The following is a 12,536-nucleotide window of genomic DNA, read 5'->3' on the forward strand; positions in this document are numbered from 1 at the left end:
TGATGCAATGTACTAAAAAGGAAGATGTTGCAATCTGAATTTAAAATAGACAACTTAATCAAAGAAACCGGAGTAACATGTTGAGACCAAATTACAAAAACAGTTGAACTCACCAATGTACGACAGAACAAATACCATGGCCAGCCTGAAGAGATTGGCAACACAAAAAATTTCAATATAACATACAAGATCACATGTTGGCCCGCATACTGAAATAAACATATCATATATCAATCAAGAAGTCAGAAAGTGAAGACAAACTGATATGAATGAAACACGAAGACTAGAGGGAGAACAAGCAGCTGAGAGTGGAATTGAAGGACAACAGACAAATGAGAAGGAAATGAATACAAATGTTACTAGTCTTGCTGAAGGCAGAGCAAGAAGAGAACTAAGGAGACCCAAAAGGTTCACATGTGACTAAGTGTATGCGGTGGGGGTAAGCTAGTAATTGCTAGGAAAGTTAGTTAGGGGAGAACACGTGTAATCATAACAGACTACTAGAAATAGGAGATGTATAAATCAGATTGGTGTAGCCCAGATGGGTATTGAATCATATTGTCGTGAATAAACTTTCTTTTTCTCATCTCTGATTCTCGAAGTCTCTTCCTTCTTCCTTTCTTCTTTAACTGTGCAAGAGATAGGTTTTCCTTATCAATTGGCGCTTTCATCGAGCTGAACATGGCCCCTGAAACTAGAACCCGCACATTCGATGACAGATTGGACCACACACAAGCTGAAATCGAGGTTTTGAAGGAGCAAATGACAAAAAAATTTCAGGAAATTGCATGCAAGCTTGATGCAATCTTTGATAATCATCGAGATTACACAGCAACATCAGGTACGACATCCAATCACAGTTCCCTGAAAGATAATCACGCAGCCCGTAATGTTCGTCTCAAAGTACCCAAGTTTGATGGTTCCTGCGATCCACAGGGGTGGATCTTCAAAATCGAACAATTCTTCGAATTTTACAGCATACACGAAGATCAGAAGCTTCGTATTGCTCCAATTTATTTTGATGGAAAGGCTCTGGCTTGGTACCAATGGGTACGCAAGAACACCACTGTTGCATCTTGGGATTCCTTTCTTTAAGCACTACAGGTGCGTTTTGGCCCATCCGAATTAGAGGATTACCAAGGACAATTGTCCAAGCTCATGCAGAATGGCTCAGTTTTGGAATATCAGGAAGCTTTTGAGACACTATCCAATAAGGTCCATGGCTTATCTGAATCGTTTTTACTCAGTTGTTTTGTATCAGGATTGAAACCTATTATTCAACAAGAAGTTGCTTCATTTCAACCTTCTTCAATGACTCGTGCAATCTCTTTGGCTAAAATACAAGAAGCAAAGTTGTCCCTCAAAGAGGTCACCCCTAAACCGTTCTCTCCCTATCCACCTAAATTGCATTCCCCATACCCTCCACTCTTACCAACCCCAAAAACTGTACCACCTACATTTCCACAAAAAACCACTACCCCTACTACTGCATCTTATCCACCGAAACCATATACTCACAAACTTTCCCAGAGCCAAATACAAGAACGAAGAGACAAAAATCTTTGTTTTACTTGTGGTGATAAATACTTCTTTGGTCATAAGTGTAAAGCCTCTGTCCATATTTTGATTGTACCGGATGAAGAATTCTCCCACTCTTCTGATGATATCATACCAGAAGACAACAATTCCATGATGAGCACTCCTCCTGATTGCCCTGACTCTGTGACACCACAAATTAGCCTTCATGCCCTGTCAGGCATTATGGTCCCTCAAACACTTAGATTCAATAGCCATATTGGCAAATCCGAAATGAGTTTGTTGGTGGATGGTGGCAGCACACACAATTTCTTACAACCAAAAGTGGTAGCAGCTCTCAACTTACCTATGTCTTCTGATCAGCATTTTGATGTCATGGTTGGGAATGGCCAGACTCTCAAATGTGAGGGATTTTGTCAAGTTGTACCTGTTCAAATACAGCAGCACGTTTTCCTAGTGGACTTCTATGTTCTCCCAATTCAAGGTGCTGACATGGTCTTGGGTGTCCAATGGCTCCAAATTCTGGGTCCAGTGGTGCTCGATTATAGCAAACTTACTATGGAGTTTGTTTGGGCAGGAGAGTCAATCAAGTTACAAGGAGATAAGCATACAGGTCCTATATCTTTGAATCAGTTTCGAAGATTACAACATCATGATCAGGTTGCCTCTATGTTTCAACTCACACTGTTGGATTCGGTTACAATAGACCCACCACCTGCACACCGTCCTGAAGTTACACTCTTACTTTCTGAATTTGAGGGGTTATTCAAGGAGCCTACAGCACTCCCACCTCACAGGCTGTTAGACCATGAGATTCACCTACAACCACATGCTTCTCCAATTAATGTGAGGCCCTATAGGTACCCACACTATCAAAAGGCTGAGATTGAAAAACAGGTACAACACATGCTTGATTCTGGTTTCATAAGGCTCAGTACCAGCCCTTTCTCTTCTCCTGTACTTCTAGTTAAAAAAAAGATGGGACTTGGCGCTTTTGCATTGACTACAGAGCTTTAAATAACATCACCATCAAAGACCGCTTTCCCATTCCAACCACGGATGAGCTAATGGATGAGTTAGGGGGCTCACAGTACTTCTCCAAGTTGGATTTGCGGGCTGGTTATCACCAACTTCGGGTTCATCCTCATGATGTGCACAAGACAACCTTCCGTACGCATCAAGGTCACTATGAGTTTTTGGTAATGCCTTTTGGCTTAACCAATGCTCCATCTACATTTCAAGCAACTATGAATCTTATTTTGCAACCTTATCTTCGCAAATTTGTGGCTGTTTTCTTTGATGATATTTTAATATACAGTCCCACAATGGAGCTTCACTTGCAACAGATCCGAATTGTCCTTTCTACTCTACAACAACATCAGTTCTTTATCAAAAGAAGTAAGTGTTCCTTTGCACAAAAGGAGGTGGATTATCTAGGCCATGTGGTATCTGCAGATGGCATAAGGATGGATCATACCAAAATCCAGGTTATGCTAGATTGGCCTATTCCAAAGAACCTTAAGGAACTTAGAGGTTTTTTAGGATTAACGGGCTACTATAGAAGATTCATTCGTAATTATGCAGCTATTGCCACATCCCTCACTGAACTGTTAAAAAAGGATTCCTTCCTTTGGAGTGTTGTAGCTCAACAAGCTTTTGACAATCTAAAAGTGGCCATGACAACAGCACCTGTCTTAGTTTTGCCTGATTTCACTCAAGACTTTACTGTTGAAACAGATGCTTCTGACTTAGCAGTGGGTGCAGTCTTGCTTCAACAAGAACATCCTATCTCCTATTTCAGTAAGAAATTAGCCTTGAGGATGCAGAAGGCCTCTGCATACGTTAGGGAGCTCTATGCCATTACAGAGGCTGTAAAGAAATGGAGGCAATACTTGTTAGGCAGGAGATTTCTCATAAGAACTGATCAGAAAAGCTTGAGGAGTCTTTTAGATCAAGTGATACAGACACCTGAACAACAATATTACTTGACCAAGCTCTTGGGGTTTGAGTATTCCATTGTCTATAAGCCTGGTAAGGAGAATCAAGCTGCAGATGCTTTATCTCGATGTCCTGCTCTCATGTCTTTAATGGCAGCTGCCACTGTTCAGGTTGAATTGTTGGAAACCTTAAGACAAGAGAATATGTCTTCACCCTTCTTTCAACAGTTATATCAACGCATTACTGCTGATCCTACTACTGCTTTGCACTATAAGGTACATGATGGTTTGCTGTTTTATAAAGGGAAGCTCTTATTAGATCCTTCTTCTCCTTTAGTTCATCAAGTGTTACAAGAGAGTCACTCCACTTTCATGAGTGGTCACACAGGGATTCAGAAAACATTGGCCAGAGTATCTGCCAGTTTCTTTTGGCCCAATTGGCACACTGCTGTCAAGAATTTTGTTCATTCTTGCTTAGTTTGTCAACAAGTTAAATACCAGACCCAAGCACCTGCGGGTTTGCTCCAACCAATTCCCATTCCTATCAACATTTGGGAGGATTTATCAATGGACTTTATAGTGGGCTTACCGGTTTCACATGGTTTTACCACTATTCTTGTGGTTGTTGACCGATTATCCAAGCAAGCACACTTTGGTCCTTTACCACAAAAATACACAGCAACTACAGTGGCCAATCTTTTTGCCATTATGGTATGTAAATCCATGGCCTTCCCAAATCAATTATCACTGACAGAGATTCTATCTTTCTTAGCCGATTTTGGGTCGAATTATTTGAGCAAAGTGGCACACAGTTGAGGAGAACTACAGCCTACCATCCTCAATCGGATGGTCAATCCGAAGTTGTTAATCGAGTCTTAGAACAGTATTTGCGTTGCTTTGTTGCAGATTTTCCTAAGAGGTGGTCAAAGATATTACATTGGGCTGAGTATTGTTATAATACATCATACCATTCTTCAGCTGGAATGACACCCTTTAAGGCTGTTTTTGGTCGAGATCCACCCTCTATTCTCAACTATGTTTCTTCTCCTACCAGCTTAGCAGAAGTTGACACTACTCTACTAGATAGACAGGCTATTTTACAACAGTTGCAAGAGAATTTACTTCAGGCTCAGAAGTCTATGAAAGCAAATGTTGATCGCAAGAGAAGAGAGGCTCACTTCAATGTTGGAGACTTAGTTTGGGTCCACCTACAACCCTATCGACAATCCTCACTAGCAGAAAGGGTGAACAACAAATTGTGCAAAAGGTATTTTGGTCCATTTGCAATACTCAAACGAATTGGTCAGGTTGCTTATAAATTGGACTTACCAATACATGCGAAGATACACCATACATTTCATGTTTCCCTTCTCAAACCATACAAAGGAGACAACACTATCACCTCTTTTCCGTTACCAGAAGTATTCACTAATGGTCTACCTGTATTAGAACCACAAGCAATTGTTGACAGTAGAAGGATTGCAGTGGGTGACCAACAGCAAGTGGAGCTTAAGGTACGTTGGCATGGAGTACCTCAGGATGTAGAAACTTGGGAGGATTTCAATGACTTTCGCAGACAGTATCCACATTTTAACCTTGAGGACAAGGTTAGTTTTAATGGGGTGGGTATTGATATGAATGAAACACGAAGACTAGAGGGAGAACAAGCAGCTGAGAGTGGAATTGAAGGACAACAGACAAATGAGAAGGAAATGAATACAAATGTTACTAGTCTTGCTGAAGGCAGAGCAAGAAGAGAAATAAGGAGACCAAAAAGGTTCACATGTGACTAAGTGTATGCGGTGGGGGTAAGCTAGTAATTGCTAGGAAAGTTAGTTAGGGGAGAACACGTGTAATCATAACAGACTACTAGAAATAGGAGATGTATAAATCAGATTGGTGTAGCCCAGATGGGTATTGAATCATATTGTCGTGAATAAACTTTCTTTTTCTCATCTCTGATTCTCGAAGTCTCTTCCTTCTTCCTTTCTTCTTTAACTGTGCAAGAGATAGGTTTTCCCTATCACAAACTCTCCTCAAGGACAATGAACACAAACCACCAGAACATAACTAACTACAAAACTAGGGCTGTGCATGGGTCAGGTCAGGTCAGGTTTTTGTGTCGACTCGACCCAACTTGATTTTTATAGGTCATGTATTTTGACTCGACCCTCTTTCATGTGATCCAAGTCAGGTCTGACTCGACCTGCTTTGTAGTTTGGTATTTTGTAGTTCAGAACCCGATCGGATCTGACCTGACTTGGTTTCTGAAGAAGGAATGACTTGGTTTCTGAAATGGGTCAAATCTGACCTGACCCGTTTTTGACTTGGTTTCATCACAAAATTTCGTCGAAATTTTTATGTTGCAAATGACAAAAATTTCGTCTCAAAATTATTTTTTCGTCGGAATACTTTTTGTCGAAAAGCGACGAAATTTTTTCTCTAATGAAAACTTTTACAAAAATAAATTTTCTATCCGAATTTAGTTTTCGTCAAAAGTTTTGACGAAAATGATTTCCTTCATCAAATGTTTTAAACAAAAAAATAATTCAGTCAAAAATTTAGACAGAATGTTTTTCGTTCAAAATTTCGATGGGAATGTGTTCTGACGAAAATTTCGATGAAAATTATTTTGAGGGAAATGTTTCATTCGAAACTTTCGACGAAATTTAGATTCTCTAAAGAATTTTTGACATAATATTTTTTCCGTCAAAATTTTGATGGAAATATTTTTTATGAAAAAACTTGACGAAAATTTTCGTTGGAAATGTGTTTCGCCGAAAAAAAATTTTGTCAAAAAGTTTAACGAAAATGTTTCCGTCGAAAACTTTCGCCGAAATTTGAATTCTGTAAAGAATTTTGAGGAAATTTTTTTTCCTCAAAAAATTTCTACGAAAATGTGTTTCATCGAAATTTTTTATGAATTTGATTTTTTGCGAAATATTTTGACGAAATTTAGATTCTGTGAAAAAATTTGACAAAAAAAAAAATTTCGTCAAATTTTTTTACAGAAATATTTTTAGTCACAAATTTTTTGTGAAAACTTTTGATGGAAATATTTTCCGTAAAAATTTTTGATGTAATTGTTTTACGTTAAAACTTTTCTTTTAATGTAATTGTGATTTTCTTTTTCTTTTTTTTCACATAATGGGTATGAGTCAAATTTTGGATCAATGGGTCATTATAAAACAAGTCAGGTCTAGAACTGTCCCAAATAAAAGTGGGTCAGTATTTAAACCAGTTCAAAAAAAATAGGTATTTATGAGTCAAGTCAAAGTCAGATCAAGGGCAGAGCAAGTGAACCAGTTTTTTTTACACACCCCTATACAAAACGGTGCACAGCTACTCTTCTAAGTTCCATCTAAACTTCATAATAATTTTAAACCCATGTAGCCGTGGTTGAAGTTGGGTAAATAACATTATTCTACCCCAACATTGCACAATGTCTAAACTCATAAAAACTATATAGTATACTAGTATGGAGAATCATAAAGTATTAATAACTCTGCATGTACTTACCTACAAGCCCGAAGCAAATGATTGAATCAAGATAGTTAAAATTGAAATTTTATGTAAAATTGGAAAGGGATAAAAAATCACAAAACGTAAAATTGTAACGTAAAATTATAAAAACATAAAAACATTTGAAATATTAGTAAAACTATTTTGATGAAAAAAAAATTATAAAAACATAAAATCATAGTGATAAATCAAAATATTAACTACCTTGAATTGAATCATGTTTCCCATAAATTCAAGAACCACAGTGCCCTACTATTCATGAAGCCAGAGAACTCCATAACCAACCCAACCGCCTCCAACTAATAACATTAGGACTCATGTAAACTATGTAATGAATTATTTCATGAAATACCTTATATAACATGGTCCACCAATGCATCTAATTTTATGGGGCTCGTAGTGTAATTAAAATGTTGATATATAACTTACCAAAAAAAAAATGTTGATATATAAGTATTGATCCATGGGTATATCCCAATTTCCAACTAACGGCAAAGCAGTTATTTACAAAATAAAAACGGCTCCATATCTTTATGTCATAATTTTAAAATTTGAAATTCGAATAATTTAGAGAGGGAGCCTGCTACTTGGGCCCAGTATGGGTCCACCTTGGCCCAACAAAACAGCTAGTAATAGTGTGTACTCCATCATTTTCATTAACGCTTTGATTTGATTTATAAATGCACAAAATTCAGTAAATCTAAATAATTAATCCTATGAATTCGGTGGCTTCATCATCACTCTCCGTTTATTTGAAACACGTCAAGATCAACGTTCCAAATTTTAAGTTTTTCCCGCCCCAAAACAAAACCATACCAAAATAAACCTTAGTATTATAAAACCACAAGACACGACATCATAGTAATACTCAAAATTCAGAATTCAGAATTCAGAATCAGATATGGAAGAACCCGTCAAGGAACAACTCTCTGCTGCTGCTTCTTCTTCTGGTACACCCTCACTCTCTGTTTTAATGTATATGTCTATGTAACGATATAGAATACAACAACAATAATAACAATTTAAATGGGTTCTGTTTTGTTTGTGTTTTCTTGCGTTACTGTTCAGGGAACTCCGCAAGACCCAAGCTTCAGAGATACGGGCTTCGTTCTGCCACTAAATCCAAGGAAGAGAAATCTGATACACCCAATTGTTCTAATTCTTCTGCATCAATCAGGTTCTTATACATGAATTGGAATATTCTAAAGTTGGCTATGTTCGGTTTCATCATCGGGAAGCGGTTATGTTTTTTTAGGAACCGCCGCGATCGTCCTACGAATTAGTTTCCACAACATAAATTGTTTGTTTAAATTGGAAATAGATCTTTCTTTTCTTTTCTTTTTTGAAAATATTCCAATATGTTCCTTGTTTCCAAACTAATCCGATTCGGGTCAGGTCCAGAATTAAAGCTTTAAACCGTTCCCAAGAGTGGATCTTCGTATCAGAGGTATCAGAGACCACGACAAAACGCGCTAGGATAGAAATTGAAAAAAAAAGAAGTAATTGTTAATTTTTATAGATTGCCAAGAGCATTTCACTTAATTTAATCATGTTAAATGAGATATATAAATAATTTTAAGAACCTGCGAATAAGTGTCACAACTTCTTAATCGCTTTGGTGTTAGAACTGTCATCCTAAGGCAACCTGAAAAACAGTATTTTCTTTTTTGTTTTTGTTTTTTTGATTCGAATCTCGCCCTCATCCCTATCCTTACTTGTCCGGCTTAATGGGGAGTGGAACGGAACGAGTGATTTTTTTGTTTTTTGTTTTTTGTTTTGGGGTCAAATTGAAGTAGTGAGTATCTTAGAAAGGTTGCATTTTTTATTTTCAGGGGGAGAAATGCTTCAAGTGTAAGTAAAAGTGTGGGTGTTATTGATTTCTCTGGCAAGGACAAGTCTGGTAGTGCTAAACCACCAAGAAGGTTCTCCATTCCTTCAAAAGCATCAGCCACTCCTGGCCCCAAGGTGGCTGGGAACATTACCCCAATCTCCGAGACTAGAACTGGGAGGACTAATATTGGTCAAAGCAGAAGCAAAACAACACCCATTTCTGAAATTTCCAAGAAGACATCATCATCCATCCGAATCAAGTCAAATCTTCTAATTTCAGCTTCCTATTGGTTAAACCAGATCAAGCTTTCTGAATCTGCTTCCAAACACTCAATTTCACTTGGATTCTTCAAATTAGCTTTGGAGGCTGGATGTGAGGTACAACACAACCACATTTTTTATGACAAACTCACTTATGTGCAATATATAATATCTTTATTTGTTTTTTTGCTCATTTATTGAACTTTCTTTTTCTTTTAATATCAACCATAGCCTCTACGGTCAATGCAAGAAGGGCTAAAATCTTATGTGAGCAGACATCAGCTTGCTGACCTTGAAGAACCTGTGAAAGAATTGTTTGAAAGGTATAATATTTCAGAAAACACAGAGCAGTTGCAGGTGTCTGAAACTATTTCACAGGTGCCAGAAGAGGGAACTAGATCTTCTGATGATGATGTGAATAGCTCTTCTTCTACCATGGGGATTAGAAAATTGAAACCCAAGTGCTTAAACATTGATTCTACTCAACAACTCACACCTGCAACAGAGTCAACCAAGGAGGAGACTAGTCAAAAGGGTAATCCTGGATCCAGGATAAGGGGAAGTTCCAGCACTAACTCCACAACTCCAAGGCCTGCTTTACACAGTGGGAATCGTAGGTCAGTGAAAAAACTTGAGAAGCCAAGCAAGCAAGAAACTAGTAAGGAAAAGGGCACTGTAAAGAAGCATGGAAAGAAATCTGCTGTTAAAGAAGGCAAGTGACCAAGTGTGCAGCAAAATCTCTTGTATGATATATTTGTAATTTGTTAAGTCTAACACACTAATTATGATCTTTTTCTGCTCACAGTTCCGGTTAGCACCCCTAAGGGAAACAAAGAAAACATGGTAAACAGCTTACTAAAAAATTTAGTTTTTATGAAATTGATGCAGTAAAGTATGTGATTGATGGTTTGCTGCTCCTCTCTTGTAGGACTCTCAGACCACTGAAGAGATCACCATCACAGAAATCGTGTGAAGAATCTCGAGTTTGCATTTCTGGATATTTGTGATTCTTAAAGTTGAAGTTTGTCTTGGGTGTTCTCTCTATGTGTAGCTTGCTTTCTGTATAAGTGTTCAGATCAAAATTGTTTTTTAGTGTCTGCTGTAAAGGCTGCATTTCTTCTTGTTTGGTCACTAAATACAATTTGCGTTTGCGTCCTATTATTATACAGTTGCCAATCAAACCAAACTGTATTTAATCTTATGGTTTGTGTCTACATGGATGATTTTATGATATTTGTGAAGCCAAGAAATTTCTTTGATATAAAACTGTCTTTTCTTTTTTCGTATTAACTATTTTTTGTCATAAATTTATGTGAAATCTATTTTTTCATTTGCAATGCGAATTTATATCAAACTTCATATGGTCAAATTGAAGCTTTGGCATTATATATGCTATAACATTACGGTCACCGGCGTATCACTGTTACATGACATGCTATATTTAATTTTTTTGGTGTGAAGTGGCGACTTAAAGACTTTGAATTCTTCATGTTCCAGGTAAGCTTTGTCTGGGGTTATAATTCAATGACATTGCCACCAATCAATTTGGATAAAATTACGTAAGAAAACTTAATCTCCCAATTAAGAGAAGCTCTTTTGAGATTGTGTTGCATATAGAGTTAAACATGTTTCCTCGTTTGGTGGTTTTAAGAATCTCAATAAATTTTTAATAAAGATGTTAAATTTTCCAAAACAGAGTAATGTCACAGAAATTTGACACGCACTTATGTGGCGAAAAAAGAGACAGACTTGATAAATATTAATGTCACATGAATTAAAAAAAATTATAAATGACATCAATATGTATTAAAAAATATGTTTTGCGATTTAAAATTTAAGTGAATATGTTTCTCTATCTCACTGTATGGTATTTAAAATTTTCTTAAAACAAATAAAAAAAATATCAAAGCTTGTAGCTTGCGTAGCATCAACCATAATAGTTAAAATCTGAATTTTATCTAAAACCGGAAGGAGAATAACAAATCGTAAAACATAAAATCCTAACATAAAAAAAAAATCATAAAAAATCGTAAAAATATAAAAGCATTTGAAATTTTGATAAAATTGTTTCGATTAAAAAAAATTGTTAAACCGTAAAAATGCAACTTTAAATCGAGATTTTAACTAACATGTGATCTGGATAAAATATGATAGGCCTATCAAGGACCCAAATATATAGAATAAAGGCCCAAAATCACAAGGCATAGCGTGGGGCGCGATGGCTTCCATCGTGCATGATAGAGCGCGATACCATCATCGCGCATGAAACCGCCCTATGACATAACTTCAGTGATAAGAAAGTAATTACGTGTAATTTAGCCCAATACACTTCAACCCATAATATATTTGGTCCGATCACCATGGTATCAACCATGATTTTAATTCTGACCCACTTCCTTTCTCAAATCTAGTTTTTAGCTTGATCTCAATGGACCAGACCTACCATTTCACATCAACCCTCCTCGATTTACATGTTATCCGAATCTTTTCATCATAGGATTGTCCAATGTACCCCGACAGTTTTTTCTATTGTCATTAAATAATATGACACGCAAAATTTGTTCACTATGTGGTGTTGCAGCTTGTAAATTAGGGTATCAAACTCAAGTAGGCCTTTGAAAACAATCACAATGGATGGTTGAAAACATGATCAAAGGGGGAAAACAGGGTAACCATCTGATGTACACCCAATTCAAGCTAATTTTAATAAATCCTTATGATCATAACCAATTTAGCAAACTACAACTTTCGTATTGAACCATGTCATTTCGACAACAATCCAAATTGCAGAGTAAATTGACATACAATTCTATTTTACATTAACTGAAACGTGGAATACAAAAACAACAATAAATTAAAGATGATTCTATCATTCATATCAGCAAGGAATATAAACTTGATAAGTTTGCACAATGATTCTTACAGGATGATTCTTACAGGTGTCACTGCAACCTAATTAATTCATGCCTTCAAAGCTTCAGATAGACTAAAGTTGACCCATATACATATGAGGATGAACTTAATCGGCTGTCCAACTCTGCTCCACAATTTCCCTCACTCTTCGATTGTACTCCCGCTTGTTCTCACTAAACATTCGAGCTGCTTCTGAGTTTGCAGGAGAATTTGGATTCGGATCACAAAGCAATGACTGCCAAGGAAGAATAATTTACCTTTTAGAAAATAATTATAACATGCTCACCTCTAAATAGAGCAGTAAATCAATTAAAAAAAACTATTCTAAAAGGTTATTTTATTTAAGATAGCGAAAGAAAATGTCTTCCAAGCTTTCCAATACAATAGAATGCTGATGCCATAGAGAAAGCTTTGGAATATGGCCCTCCGGTTATGCACAATGTTGTCGAAATTGCGTGTTTACAGTTATACAACTTATACTAGTTTGCTGTGCCTAAGTGATCCTGATCTCAACAGAAAACTCGTTCTGCTAAGATT

The 12,536-nt window shown here is 36.8% G+C and overlaps 2 protein-coding genes across 2 annotated transcripts; both read left to right on the plus strand.

Annotated features, from left to right (window-relative positions):
* Window positions 1-265: 265 nt before the first annotated feature.
* LOC133297897 (uncharacterized) lies at window positions 266-2,553 on the plus strand. The gene is made up of 3 exons (XM_061497125.1): window positions 266-408; window positions 603-1,050; window positions 1,105-2,553. Exons 1-3 carry the CDS (start codon window positions 266-268, stop codon window positions 2,551-2,553), a joined length of 2,040 nt encoding a protein of 679 aa, XP_061353109.1.
* A 5,329-nt stretch (window positions 2,554-7,882) lies between these two features.
* Window positions 7,883-10,138, plus strand: LOC133297904 (uncharacterized). The gene is made up of 6 exons (XM_061497143.1): window positions 7,883-7,945; window positions 8,064-8,172; window positions 8,828-9,203; window positions 9,318-9,798; window positions 9,892-9,929; window positions 10,015-10,138. Exons 1-6 carry the CDS (start codon window positions 7,897-7,899, stop codon window positions 10,057-10,059), a joined length of 1,098 nt encoding a protein of 365 aa, XP_061353127.1. The 5' UTR covers window positions 7,883-7,896; the 3' UTR covers window positions 10,060-10,138.
* The last annotated feature ends 2,398 nt before the right edge of the window (window positions 10,139-12,536 follow it).

Source organism: Gastrolobium bilobum, unplaced genomic scaffold, assembly GCF_033153095.1.
Source record: "Gastrolobium bilobum isolate Gb01-03AN ecotype WA unplaced genomic scaffold, APGP_CSIRO_Gbil_v1 utg3829, whole genome shotgun sequence".
NCBI classification, from domain to species: domain Eukaryota; kingdom Viridiplantae; phylum Streptophyta; class Magnoliopsida; order Fabales; family Fabaceae; genus Gastrolobium; species Gastrolobium bilobum.